Here is a 15,231-nt window from a genome sequence, read left to right on the forward strand (position 1 = left end):
ACTTCATCAGCTGTCCAGGTGGCTGGTCTCAGACGATCCCGCAGGTGAAGAAGTCGGATGTGGAGGTCCTGGGCTGGCATGGTTACACATGGTCTGCGGTTGTGAGGCCGGTTGCCAAATTGGTCTGAGGTTGTGAGGCCAGTTGCCAAATTGTCTAAAACGACGTTGGAGGCGACTTATGGTAGAAAAATTAACATTCAATTCTCTGGCAACAGCTCTGGTGGACATTCATGCTGTCAGCATGCCAATTAAATGTTCCCTCAAAACTTAAGACATCTGTGGCATTGTGTTGTATGACAAAACAGCACATTTAAAAGAGGCCTTTTATTGTGCCCAGCACAAGTTGCACCTGTGTAATGAACATGCTGTTTAATCAGCTTCTTGATATGCCACATCACTCAGATGATGAAAGCATAGAATAGCCAAATATCACAGAATTAAATATTTACTATAACTGGGGCTTAAACTTTACATAAGCATTCAAAACACCTTTATGAAGCCATTCATGACACCTTAATGAGTGTTTCAGTATTACATTAACCTTCATGATTGATGTATTCTTTCATCAGTGTCTCTCACAAGTAATGTTTTGTCTACACATCATTATAATTTTATTGAGTGTGTATGTGAAGTGAGAGAACAGCAGATGGGTTTGTTTACATTAATTTGTATAAAACCAATCTCTGTGTGTTTCATGAGGTCATGTGACGTTCATTTTGCATACATAGACGGAATATTTTTGTTCAGAGGGAACCTCCATCTAAGATGACGGTCTACAATAACCTCACCTCAGCACGCAAAAACAGGCAGACCAAGGAACCATTAAACAAGCAAAGATATATCTGCCATGATAACATATAAATGTATGTAATTTATTTATAAAAAAATGATTGTCCATGAACTATGACTATTCTAACAGGTGTTAAAATGTGCTTATGTCTTTACAGGCTGAGTCCTACAGAAATAGCCTTCTTAACCGTGATGAGGCCTGTGGTGACGGCAGGTGGAGGCTTATCGCTACAATCAAAACTTAAGAGGCTGGAAGCATCGTGCAAGATGTCCCTACCACTCATGAGAGGGTCTCTGAAAGCGCTTTGGAGGAATGAAGGAAGATCCCTAACTTATTGCTGCTGCAATCCTTCTGCCCAAGTTAAAAATCTCTTGGACTGACAAAGCAGATGTCATCGAAGCAGGTAAGATTTCATCACTCTAATATTTGTCACATTATTTGTTAACCTTAAACGTGTTCCTATGGTGATAAGATACACACTGAGTATACCAAACATTAGGAACACCTTCCTAATATTGAGTTGCACCCCCCTTTTGCCCTCAGAAAAGCCCCAATTCGTCAGGGCATGGACTCTACAAGGTGTCGAACGCGTTCCACAAGGATGGTGGCCCATTTTGACTCCAATGCTTCAAACAGTTGTGTCAAGTTGGCTGGATGTCCATTGGGTGGTGGTCCATTCTTGATACACACAGGAAACTGTTGAGCGAGAAAAACCCAGCAGCGTTGCAGTTCTTGACACAAACCGGTGCACCTGGCACCTACTACCATACCCTGTTCAAAGGCACTTCAATATTTTGTCTTGCCCAGTTACCCTCTGAATGGCACACTTACACAATCCATGTCTCAATTGTCTCAAGGCTTAAAAATCATTCTTTAACCTGGCTCCTCCCCTTCATCTACACTGAATGAAGTGGATTTAACAAGTGACATCAATAAGGGATCATTGTTTTCACCTGGATTCATTTGGTCAGTCTATGTCAATGGTTCCCAAACTTTTTATAGTCCTGTACCCCTTCAAACATTCAACCTCCAGCTGTGTACCCCCTCTAGCACCATGGTCAGCGCACTCTCAAATGTAGTTTTTTTTTGCCATTATTGTAACCCTGCCACACACACACTATACGATACATTTATTAAACATAAGAATGAGTGTGAGTTTTTGTCACAACCCGGCTCGTGGGTATTGACAAAGAGCTCTTATAGGACCAGGGCACAAATAATAATATAATAACTCATTTTGCTCTTTATTTAACCATCTTACATATAAAACCTTATTGTTCATCGAACATTGTGAATAACTCACAACAGGTTAATGAGAAGGGTGTGCTTGAAAGGATGCTCATAACTCTGCAGTGTTGGGTTGTATTGGAAAGAGTCTCAGTCTTAAATCATTACCCACACACAGTCTGTGCCTGTATTTAGTTTTCATGCTAGTGAGGGCCGAGAATCCACTCTCACATAGGTACATGGTTGCAAAGGGCATCAGTGTCTTAACAGCGCGATTTGCCACGCAAATTTTCACAGAACCGCTTGTTGCAATTTCAATGAGGCTCTCTTGTTCAGATATCGGTAAGTGGACTGGAGGCAGGGCATGAAAGGGATAACGAATCCAGTTGTTTGTGTCATCCGTTTCGGGAAAGTACCTGCGTAATTGTGCACCAGACTCACTCCGGTGCTTCGCTATATCACATTTGACATTGTCCGTAAGCTTCATTTCCACACAAAAAAATCATACAATGATGGAAAGACCTGTGTATTGTCCTTGTTAATGCAGATAGAGAAGAGCTCTAACTTCTTAATCATAGCCTCAATGTTGTCCCGCACATTGAATATAGTTGTGCAGAGTCCCTGTAATCCTAGATTCAGGCTAGAAAAAACATCACTCAGATAGGCCAGTCGTGTGAGAAACTCATCATCATGCAAAGTGACAAGTGATAATACAGATCTGGGCCTTATCCACAAAGCCTCTCAGAGTAGGAGTGCTGATCTAGGATCAGTTTTACCTTTTAGATCATAATGAAGAAGAGTACAGATGTAGGATCTTAATTTGATCACTCATTTGTTGCTGAGAATTTTCCTGTACAGCAGGAAATGCAAACTTGTAGTGTATTCAAGATTTAAAAAGGCTTCTAAAGTTTGTAATTTCCACTTTAAAATGTCAGACTTGATTTGCCCTAACAAAAAATGTATCAACACCTCAAACTATTTCCATGAATTATAATACCCATAATAATTCACATTTCCTCTTGCTGTATGATTGTTTTCCTGCTGTAGCAAACTGGCTTAATTTAAGATCGTACATCTGTATATGGACAGGTTGGGACCTGCTTTGTGGAAATGGGCCCTGGCCTGACACTGACCTGACCATCTGTCGATCTCTTGCTCTCTCTTTCATTCTCAATGACTGTGATAAAGCTAAGGTTATTACACTAGCATAACACAGAGGCTGGTCTTTTTTATTAAAATCAGACAGATTTTCGTGGACAATAACTTATAAAACCCTCAGGGCCAGACGGATGTTGTACCATGTGTATTTGGGGTTTGTGTTTGCTCTTCTGTATGTGGTTTCAATAAAACCCCAGGCAGCTTCCTTCGATCAGAGCTTCCTGAATCCCAAGCTTTCATGGGCGAGCCCCTTTAGCCCTCAGCGCTGGCTCTTAAGGCCAGATAACAGTTGAGATGGCCATGCCCCCGGAGGCTGGCCTGGCCTCTCCCTTCCTGGGCAGGACCGATGTCTATCGCTGCCTGGGCACCGACCACCCCCAGTCAACAGGACAGCCTCAGCTAAGCAGCTATCATCTCCAAACCCAAACACATCCAGGCCACAAACAACACAACAATGTGGAAATAATATCCCTCTGACGAAAAGCATTAATTTGAGGAAACAGCCAGACCTTTACAATCCACAGGACAAGAGTGGCCTACATACTATTCCAGGTCTACTGCAGACAAGTTTGTGCCCATTCCTAGATAGAAATCATCAAATATGAAAATGATATTGAAAAAACAACCGGATATGGACTTTTATTGATTTGCTACTTTCCAAACCCACCCTCACTTATCTTCTAATGCTCTCTCGTCAGATGGAAAAGATGCTACGAAGATTGGAAGGCAATCTCTGCCACATGCTTTCTTCCATAATGCATGGCGCCCGCCGCCGCAGTCTGCCAAGTCTCTCCCTGCCCCAGGCCAAAGTTGGCATTCACTCCTCCATCAATGACCCTTTCACATGGAGCAGCGTGGGGCTTGGGTGCGGCCGGTCCCCATTCTGGGAATGGAACAGTGAAGCCTTCACATCAGTGGAAAGAAACTGTAGCCTTCCTTAACCCGCTGCAGCTCTACTCAAAGGTGGCATCTAGCTCATAGGGTAGGGACAGGGAGGATAATTCCAGAGTTGGGCAAGTTACGCAGGAGTGAATCAGTTTGGAGTCTTACCTTTGCCTCGCATTTCTTGTGAGTGGCTGTTTTACACACTGGAGAGAGAAGGATGAGAATGGAGCAATTAGTCAGCTTCCATCATCCAGGTTAATTTTGTGTATTTGATGTAGCATTGTTAAAAACATGATCTAACTCAGCCTAGCTCCCTAGACAATAATCAGCTTACAGTCAGGAGGATGTTGGCTCTGAGAGAGACAGCTAGCTAGAGCTGACAGGAGTGCCAGCTGAACAGGTTCCTCCATGGAGGAGGGTGGAGAGAGAGGGAGAGAAGTGGAAGAGAGAGAGTCTGAGAAAGACAGAGAGAGAGAGACACTCACCTCGACAGAAGGACCCTGTGCTGTCCACACTCTGACGACACACCCCACACTGACGCCTCTTCCTAAAGGTCTTCTCCTTGAAGACATGGGGCTCTTCCTTGCCCGTCTGTCAACACACAGGTACACACACATTCAGAAACTCAGTACTTAGGGAGTAGCACACACACTAGCAGGTTGTTGGCGTGTTTGAGTGAAAGGAGTTTTGCAGTCAGGTGTTGCTGATCCTTATTTCTGCTCCAGAACCTCTGGATGGTTGGTCCTATAACGGAGGTAATCTTCTAGTAACACGCCCATGATCCTACTTTGTTTCACAACATGAAATTGGCTTTGAACATGAGACTGCAGGGGGATGGGAGTTACACGTTTCATGGCATGGTAACTAAGCCAATGTAAACTAAGCCAATGTGGGTTGCTCTGCTCGTACACACAGACACACATTCACACACTCTCTCTCCCTATGTCGTGAACTAAGGAAAGAAAGGATGGAGAATGTTTGTGGAAAAAATGAAGGCATAGAAACACCCACTCAGATATACTGAGGGCAAATCCACCAGTTAATGTAAGCCCTCAGAAGTGTCCATGTTCGTGTGTGTACAGTACAATCTATCTACTGGCTCAAAGCCTGTCTGTTTTCATTGGTCCGGAAATCAAACTGAAACATATAATGAACCTTTGTTACGGCAGTGTGTGCTTTTCCTCTTCAGTAAAGGGGCTGTTTGCACACTTTTCCATTCTCCTCTCCCGCTACGACTGGGCACTATTTGGACAGCTGGCAGGAGACTGTGCTTACCATGTTCACTACGCAACTGTGTGGACACCCAGGGCTGGCACCCCCCCCCCCCCCCCCCCCCCCCCCCCCCCCCCCCACCCATGGCCCCACCTCACCACTGACCCCAAGCATACCAGGCAAGACACTAAACAACTGTCTCTCTGAAACTTTCTACCTGTCTGCAGCCATGGAGTGGCCCGGGAACCAAGTTTAAATAGAGACTTTAAATTCAAATTCAAATGAACTTCACCGCAAGCCTACTGTTGTGTGTGAGTAAAATACTGTAAGCAGTTTCACACATACTGGGCATGGTTTCACAACATTTTTGCTAAAGACACGATCACTCTGCATTACAGACCACCTGGCAGACAGACAGAGAAACAGACGGACGGACTGCATACCCTGGGATGCGTTCAGAAAAGGTGCAATGGGCTGAATGTTGCAGAGATAAAGAGCTGACATGACTCCTTACTTTACTTGTCAGAGAGGCATTTCAGTCATTGAGAACACTTCGCAACACTGTGCAATACTGAACATGGACCTGGATACTGACATAAGCACAAGCAGCCGGCCACAGTTGGTAAACACTCAGTTGAAACAATGTGCAAGTTGGGGCCTTACGATAACAATTAGGTGTAACAAATGAAAATGTCCCCCATGTGAGACATGTGTCTCATGGATCCTTCTGTATGACATAAAAGGAATGATTGGCTCTCTTTGGATAATCAGCTGCCAAATGAGAGCTGTGAGGACAGGATGGATGGAAAGAGAGATGGGGAGAAAAGATAGATAAAGGTATCGAGTGAAACTTCTACACTCTTAGTAAAAAAGGTGCTATGTAGAACCTATTTCCTTTTTGGTTCCAGGTAGAACCCTTGTGGGTTCCATGCAGAACCTTTTCCACAGAGGGTTCTACCCCAAAGTTTTTTTTACCTGTAACTAAAAAGGGTTGTATCTATAACCAAGGGTTATCCTATGGGGCCAGTCGAAAACCCCTTTTTCAAAGTGTACACAGCAACTTGAAAACTTAGACTGGTTGAGTTGATTCAAACCAAATATCTTGGTTTTCCCTCCGTCTTTACAAAGTTTGTCTGTGGTTTTCATGATCTTTCGCTCTCCAGCCATTGGTTTACATATTTGTTCAAAAACATGCTAACATTCTCCTCATACTGTACTTTATTTATACAAACATTATTTATTATTACAAGTTCGCAATGTTCACCAACAGGCTATATATCCCATTCACCTTCATGGCAAAGTATGTCTAAAATGGGCATGCATAACATCTTACCTCGTTAGCCGCCCAAATAGAACTTCAGACTCTGGGTTAAAAAAAATTGCAGACAGTTCTCTGTTACAACCCCTCCTCTCCTAAAAACACCCTTCAAGTGCACACCAGTGAGTTGCTACCTCACAAACCTGACTGTTTGTGTAGTCAGTCAGTGTAATGGGACAACCTTTATCGCCAAGTCCCTGTGTCTCCCGTCTGCTCTGGGACAGCCCCCCTTCCCCCACCCCCCATCATCCCCAAGGCATTAACAGCAGTTCAGCACACAAAAGGGTTCTGTTCTCTTGTTTTTATGTCGTCCAGCTCAGAAAACCAGAAGTTCCTTAGTCAAAGAACCGCTTTTTGAAAATAAATCCCTCCCTTTCCTTCTCCCCGTCTACCAGAAGCCCCCAGAACAGAAGCGTGATTGAAGGGAGGAGCCAACCCATACACACAGATGCTACACACATCCATCCCTACAGACCCCCTGGATGCTCTGACTCCCTCTTCCCCTCCAAAAATAGCTTGATATTTAGTTTACACAATGATGGTTATTGTGTGGCACTCTGGACTGGACCCACTGACCCCAGGGGAGGCCAGGGGCCAGAGGCAGCTGGACTAGAGAGATACTCCATAAGGGTAGGTCTTCTCTTGGGTTTCCCTTTAGACTCCAATATCTAAACAACTGAAGCTGTATTTGGACCTGAACGTCAACTCCTCTGATGTTGTGGCGCACTGGCTGGATGAGGGCCACCAGCAGCTGAGGGAGACGAGTTGAAGGAGAAGAGCTGCAGAGCACTGTTCAGTGCAAGAGCATCATACTTTATGTGCCATCTGGTAAAATGATTACGGTAGCATAATAACATTTGTAATATGCCATCTTCTCTCCACTATGAGTCTTTGTGACTCATATTGTTACAGGGGTTGTTTGTGTATATGTGTGGGTCTGCAGTACAATCCCCCTCCCTCGATTTAAAGCCAGTGTGTCACAGATGGAGATCAAGTGTGTGTGTGTGTGTGTGCATAATTGTGTGTGTGTTCTCTCTGTGTTCCCCTTCCCTTAATAGAAAGTCTAAAGATGCGGATGTGTGTGTGTCTGTGTTTGAATGTGTGTGCACGTGTTTATGTGCACGCGTGTGTGTGTACGTGTTTGTGTGTGTACACGTGTGTGTGTGTGTGTGTTCTCTGTGCAGCCTCCGTCCCTTCCTCCACAGAAGGCCAGTGTGTCTCAAAAGGGTGGGACAGGCAGCGGAGGGAACAGAGACAGCTTGTTCCAGTGGTGAGGTCAGCGCTGCGCCATGACACACTTCCTGTGTAGCCCTCCTCACTGTTTTAACCTCTGGTGGTCAGCCACAATGCTGCTGTCGCTGGCTAGGGTCCTCTCCTCTCACATTCAAAATCCTGATCCTGTTGTTCAGGGGCCGTATTCATATATCTCAGAGTAGGACTGCTGATATAGGATCAGGTCCCCCTTTCCATTGTATTCTTATTCATTTTGATCTAAAATGCTAAACTGATCCTAGATAGGTAATCCTATGATGAGACTTGGGCTGGTTCTACTGTGTCTCTGCTCCTTTCTCCCTCAGAGTCTGAACCACAACACTGCTGCTGGAGTGGGTCCTATCTATCAACTGATAAATGACATGCTCGGGTCACTGCAGTACACAGCAGCGCCAGTCTATTAGCAGTAACACGGTTATCACTGCCAAAGGAAAGATTGGACAATGTTATCGTGTTACCTATTCACTGTGGTTTCCCTCGTGTTATTATGTTCAGACCGCAGGGAAGAAACTTTTGACATGGGAATATGATATTGGAGGAGATTAAAGCACACATCCACATCTCCCCCTCACACACACACACACATTGTACACAACACATGCAAGAAAGCACACACACACACACAAACTACCTGGTTTACCATCACCACCTGGTTATTCAAATTGACATTTGTCATTAAGTTCACACACCCGCAAACACAGACGGACACACAAACACCTAAGGAGATCAAAATACACTTTCACAAAATCATAATAATGGTAAAGGATTGGGAAATTGCTATGACGCAGTAATGAACACAGAACACATTGGGGATGGGAGGGGAGGGGTGTGACGGGAGGGGAGGGGTGCGCATGGAGTCAGATGATTTAACCACTTTCCTTTTAGGCTTTCTGTATCAGACCTGCAAAAATACTTCACAATTAGCCTGCTATGACATCGGATTATACCGTAATTGGGCAAATAGACTCCACTAAGGCGAGGATATTAATCACATAGTAAAACGACAATATTAGTACTTTATAATTTCAATTGAATATAGTTCACCAGAGGATGATTACCTTGTGGAAGAGTCTCGAATATCTCATTCAGTCGGACAAATAACCCTGTCCGATGTGCAGCTGTGTAACTTTCGACTAGGGTGTACTGTCAAAGAACAAGCGAGTTTGGAAAGATGACTAATCCACTAATCTAACCGCGCAAAAACATTTACAGAAAAAGATAATTGTTTATAAAAAAATCTAACAGCACTGGAACATTCGACAAGAGACTATAGCTAATGATGTCAACATGACAACATTTCGAGGGAGAGGGCAAGCGCAGCGTGCGCAAATTAATGGGATGAATACTGTCAACGATGATGCTTGCACAGTCCCCCACACCTCAATGTAACACTTTGATTCCCTCACGAATTTGCATTATTTGATTGACCATAAGGAGTACTATGTAATACTAGTCCTACAATAAAAATACATTTCAATAATAATTACTTCTCCATTATTTTCTTACCTTATTCATTTCTTTTTCCTTTAAATCTACGCCTCGAGGCATAGGTCCGAGTTAGACTTTTTAGTTCAAAAGTTCTCTTACATCTCCAAAAAGTCCTCAAAACATAGTTTGCAACTAAAGGTTGCCTTGTTTCTTTTAGTCCCCCCTCTGCTCTGTCGCTGTGGGTGGAGCCATTAAAGGAAAGGCTATTGTGGAATTGAATGACTGGAATTCCACTCTGTGATTGGTCAGATCTGGGAGGGGAGAGTGAAGAAATTTCCCCAGGATTGGGAATTAGATATGTATTTTCTGGGGGCAAGTCAAAATGGTTCTAACATTGCATGTTAACCATCACGAATTTTCTAAACTGTTATGGTTGTTTATGTATAATTGTGGTAGACAATTATAGATCCAAACTTGTAAATACTCTCCAGACACAATCCCACCAAAAGGCACCTCTGTGGTTTTGTAGCCCTCTCTCTCTCTCTCTCTCTCTCTCTCTCTCTCTCTCTCTCTCTCTCTCTCTCTCTCTCTCTCTCTCTCTCTCTCTCTCTCTCTCTCTCTCTCTCTCTCTCTCTCTCTCTCTCTCTCTCTCTCTCTCTCTCTCTCTCTCTCTCTCTCTCTCTCTCTCTCTCTCTCTCTCTCTCTCTCTCTCTCTCTCTCTCTCTCTCTCTCTCTCTCTCTCTCTCTCTCTCTCTCTCTCTCACAGGCACGCACACACACACGTTTTAATGCATGCACACAGGTTGCAAGATTAGACATTGACATAATAAAGGTGGGCCAAACTTGTGTCATGTTACCAATAGCACAAGAGCTACACCACGTGGGGGGAAGAGAGAGGTGCAACAGGTAGTGTGCAAGTGCGTCAGTTCTGTGGCGTAGCACATTTTCACACAATCCAGAGGTGGTCTTGTGAGTTCCAAATCAACTCCTAGCCCCTATTCCCCAGCCACCTCTGTTGATCTGAAAGGATGGGATAGATGGAAGCATTATGTAGATATTTCTACCCAGCCAACTAGAAGCCAAGATGAAACTATTAAATGCCATAATGCTCAAGAGAATAGTGATAAATACCAATACTCTGTGACCTTGACAGGATTTAGGACTATTCCTAAATAGGAGAGTAAATACATTATTAGAAACATGACTATAATGACTGAGTATATCTGCGTTCGGGACCTACGTTTATCTAACCACTACATCATTTGAATGTAACTCACAGGAATCCCAGAACAACACATAGGGTAATTCAGTCCAGCCGTAAAAAAGGCCTAAGCGCCATGGAATTTCCGGCTCATGTGAAAACGGAGGGACCAGGGACGTTTATTTGTCTGTAGCTTTTTTTCTATTGGAGAGGAGTGGAGGAGAGGGGGAGGGAGGGGCAGGAAGGCCACAGGAGGGTTTAACAAAATACAGGGGTACTTCCTCGAGCTGACAAGATGCTTGGAGTCTGGGACTTGGAGAGGAGGGTAGGGTTGGGGGATAGATGAGGGATGGGGATTTGATTACAGCTGTTGAATTGGCCCTAGAACAAATTTTATTGTCACATCCTCAAATACACATAGACATGGATGGACAACAGGTTGATGTTCATTGTCAATGAGTCTTGTCCTGGAGGCAGAACTGAGAGATTTCCCCTGAGATAGCAGCTGCAAAATTGTAAACATTCATGAAAAAAAATATGTTAGGGATAGGCATTTGGGTCAGCACCGTGGTTAAGGTTAGGGTTAGGTTTCAAATCAGATTTTATGACTTTCAAAATGTGCCAGCAAGTGACCACTCTGCAGAGCTGCCTCCCGAGGAAGATTCACGATGAAAAACGCTAACCTGCGGATGGACATGTGTAGTTATTTACAAAGAAGGATATATGTACAGAGACAACTACAATAGAGAGGGGGGAGCAACAGCTTTTGAACCTCAAATAGGGGGTCGAATAAGCCTGTGTCGAGAGCAAATCAGGCAGAACTGCCTCCCATCATTACAACTTTAACTGTGCAGAGATACTGAGAAACTAAGTCTGAATGAGCCTCACTGATCCTCATCAGTACTGAACATATAGAATGATACCTCTAAAATAAAATACTGCTTTTAGCTTAAGTTCTCTAAATACAAAGGATGTAACACTTTGTGGAATAGGGGAAATGCATGGAGCAGCATGGAGGTAAATGAAAAAGGTTTTGAGAGTGGGAACATTGGCCAAGAGGAAATGGGGTGGGGGAAAAGGGAGTGAAGGGGGAGCTGTATTGCTTGAGGAATGATTGTGTAAGACAGCGCTAAGCCAAATGTTGATAAGGTACAGCTGTACAGACGGAAAGAGAAAGAGAGAGAAAGAGAGAGAGAGACTATGAATACATACGCACGAGAGTAAACAAAGCTAGGGTCTCTTTGGGGTTGTATTTATCTTGGGAATATTTACATTCATTTTCCATGAGCGTAATACAATGCTGAATCATATCCCACTTACTTTATGTGCCCTCCCTACTCTCCCTGCCAAATTCCAGCTCATTCCCAAAACATTTCCTACTCTTTCAAAACACTCTTTTGCATACAATATTATCTTCAGAGGTTCTGTTATTTAAATGGGTGGGTCTGGGATTTATTGGGGTGGCAGGTTTTGGAAAAAGGAAAGACATTTCCTTTTCCCATTTCTCTACTTTCATCTCATACGCTGCCCCATACACACAAACATTCCTCAAGTACTGGTAACAGGTTTGTTCTAAACCAGAGGAGTCATGTCTAGTCAAAGCTTCCCTGGGGTTTGACTAAAGTTTGACCACAGATAACAGGAAGTGAGTGAGTTTCCATGTGAGTGAGTTTGTGGTTATGTGTGCCAGTGGAACGGTGTGTATTTGTGTCTGTGTCTGAGTGAGCATTATGGATCGTAGAGGCTATTTTTACCCTTGATCCTCCAATGCTCTTTTCTGTGTTGGGTGTGTAGAAAATGCCTGTGGAATATGGTCGCTGTAAGGCAGTGCCAGTTTCAAGCGTCGTTGGTTCTTTAAGGAATTCAAACCATTTTCTTTTGACCTTTGAAGGGATGAGTAATCTGAGCCTGCAGAACCGCTGTGTGTTACAGCTGTAACAGGTGGAACAAGAGGAATATCTAGCCATCTATTCCAATCAAGTCACTGTTGTTGTACTCTATCTTCACATTCAAGAGATGGAGAGCTGCCCAGCTCTGGCTTAGGGTGAGGGGATCATAAGCCAATATCACAATGTTCTCTGGTGATCAAGATAGGCTTTGAAAGAGTGAGTATCATATCACGATAGATTCAATCGCAGAAATTACACCTCTGGCTTTGATCCCTGTTGTGCATTCGGCTACAGCAAATTGTGTTTTTCTTTTGGTTGCCAAGTAATTGAATACTATAAGCCATTAATGGAGCTTCTCTAAGATAACACAGCCAGCCCACTCATAGGATGTACTGTAGCCAGCAGTATAACAAAGCTGTGACGCATCATGACTCATTGCACATAACCTGTGAGGCTTAAAAACAATCACCAGTATAACCACCACCTTGCCTTTGGCACCCAATAAAAAGCATTGCCATTCTAGCAACAGGAAAACAGGCATCGGCCAGAAGGACACTGTTGTGAAGTGTATTTATTAAGAAGTCAATGATATCTCTTCCATGCTTATCTGTTCATGGAGCATTTTTGACATTCACAGCTGCAGCCAAACCAGTCAAAATGAAATCAATTCCAAATAGGCCACCAATACTGTACATCAGCTCTGTGATAGGTCAATAATAATGTAAATGAATAGCTTGAGAGCATGAAAAGAGGATGATCCATTTTGACCACACCCATACTGACGGGTCAGTTGGATGCAATAGACTGACGTCGTCCCGGGGGCTAAGCATTCCCACGCTCCACAGCATGTGCTGTAACCATGGAGTACAATAACACTCATGTACCCAAACAGGGTTCCAATTATTGGGGGTGCCCTTGGGGGTGCCCGACGTCTCTTTCTTTGACAATTTCCATTCTGATGAGGGGGGCATGATTTTTTATGGGGGTAGTCATCCCTCTATAACCCTGAGTAATTCAAACCCTGCACCCAAACATGGGCACAGACACCAGACACAACTCAAAGAAACAAGCACGCTAATATACACAGACCAAACACATGCACTCAAATGTATGAGTATATCATGCATGATGTGCAAGGTTTCCTAAAATACAGCTCTTTTGTATTGGACCAGCTGTGGCCCCTAGACAAGCCCACCCAGACACTCACCTTGGTCAGCTTCATCTTGACGCTGTTGGATCTCTCTGGACCTCGGCGCTTCAGTGACCCTCTCACTAAGGGCACAGGCTCCGCTTCCTCCCCACAGCAAGGCTCCGCACTCAGGGCGCAACCCATATAGAGATGTGGGCCCAGGTGCTCTCTTTCTCTCCTGTCCTCTCTTTCCCTGTCCCCTGCTCCCTATACTCTACCAGACACTGTTTTCCTGCGTACTCTCAGGCAGCTGTTTTTGTCGGCGGACACGAGGCCCTTCCCCTTTTCCTGGCTCCCATTCAGCCTCACGCACACTCGCCAAGGGCCAGAGGATATACGTTCTCTCCCTCCTCTCCTTCTGTCTCACACAGACATATGCATCCACCCATTTCAAATACTCACATATAGACATACAGTACATATATGGTCTCTCTCCTTCGTTCCCTCTCTCCCAGGCACAAACGGTTACCCTCTCTCTTTCCCTCTAACTAACTCTCTTCTCTCATACGCATATACAATACCGCTCTGTTTCTCCCTCCCTTTCTCGCTCTGAAACCGTCTCTGTTTCCTGCTCACACATACACAGTCATTTTGCCAGACATTGCATGTATTGTCTAGAAATGGGTTCACAAAGCAACAAAACCACAATATAGTTGCAGTTTAGATGCTCTAAAAGACACAGACCTCTTAGCGTGGAGGCTGTCTCCTCTCCCTATGCTACTTACAAACGTGGAACTTGCAACATCAATTCCAAATACTTCCAGCAGAGTTGAAGTGGTCAGAAGTGCTGCTATGGCCATCCATCTACTCTAAACCTCTATCATTTTGTCTAGACCTTAGAGTAGACAAAGTTCACTTACTCTTACCCATTCTCACACTTTGCGACTGCTCCCAAAAGAGGCCCTTTATACTAGAGTGAGAATAACATTAGTATTATTCTTGCTTTGTTTTTTCCTCTGTCTTTTCGGTGTTCTTTGTTTATCCTGTTCAGTGTTTTGGCTGCTGCATGTGAACTCGCAGGACTTGGAGACCGTACCCCTTAAAAGGCAAATTCTTGATGTGCCTCCAAACCCAGTCTCTCACTCCCTTACTCCAACCCCCTTTTCCTCTCTTTCCCCTCCTACCTCGGTAGACTGAAAACAGCAGGCCAGGCTATGTCTTGTTGTTGTAAATGTGTTGCTCCCTCCAGACGGCCCTTGCAGGTATTCACCCCCAACTCTCTTTCCCTAACCCTCTCTTTCCACCCCTCCAGTTGTGTCTGTTTCCAGATCCCCGTTTGTGTGTTTACAACTGAACCCCTCCTGCTTTAACCACAGTACAATTTACTCCTTTTAATCAACTTACTTAGGTCCTGTGTGAAGTAGACTGAACACAGGGAGAGGGTTTGGATGAAACTGAGGATCTGTAGCTGGGCTTTCAGACAGTACTGGTTATCAAAGCATACCAGACACAGTGACATATAACCATACTAAAAAACCACTCACCATGGGTTTCTATACATTGAAAAAATATGACAGAGACGACAGACAGAGATCATAGAGACCAAATATGAGATGAGAGAAACCCTGAGAAAGTGCGAGGAGAGTGAGAAAGATAGTCACGACCAAAATTGTCACACTTCAGATGAGCAAGATGAGCAAAAAAAGACTATATGAGATACAT

The 15,231-nt window shown here is 44.1% G+C and overlaps 1 protein-coding gene across 4 annotated transcripts in view; it reads right to left on the reverse strand.

Moving 5' to 3' along the window:
• tns2a (tensin 2a) overlaps positions 1-14,619 on the reverse strand; it is a 53,466-nt gene extending 38,847 nt beyond the window's left edge. Inside the window, exons 1-3 of one of the 4 annotated variants that reach the window (XM_036946788.1) lie at positions 13,588-14,619; positions 4,546-4,651; positions 4,226-4,263 (exon numbers count right to left, since the gene is read on the reverse strand). In XM_036946788.1, coding sequence (XP_036802683.1) covers positions 4,226-4,263; positions 4,546-4,651; positions 13,588-13,713 — 270 coding nt within the window. In that variant the 5' untranslated portion in view covers positions 13,714-14,619. Of the gene's footprint in view, positions 1-4,225; positions 4,264-4,545; positions 4,652-8,920; positions 9,181-9,368; positions 9,533-13,587 lie in introns of those variants that run through there. The other 3 variants (XM_036946787.1, XM_036946789.1, XM_036946790.1) reach the window with 3 other exon arrangements.
• Positions 14,620-15,231: the final 612 nt, after the last annotated feature.

Source organism: Oncorhynchus mykiss, chromosome 16, assembly GCF_013265735.2.
Source record: "Oncorhynchus mykiss isolate Arlee chromosome 16, USDA_OmykA_1.1, whole genome shotgun sequence".
NCBI classification, from domain to species: domain Eukaryota; kingdom Metazoa; phylum Chordata; class Actinopteri; order Salmoniformes; family Salmonidae; genus Oncorhynchus; species Oncorhynchus mykiss.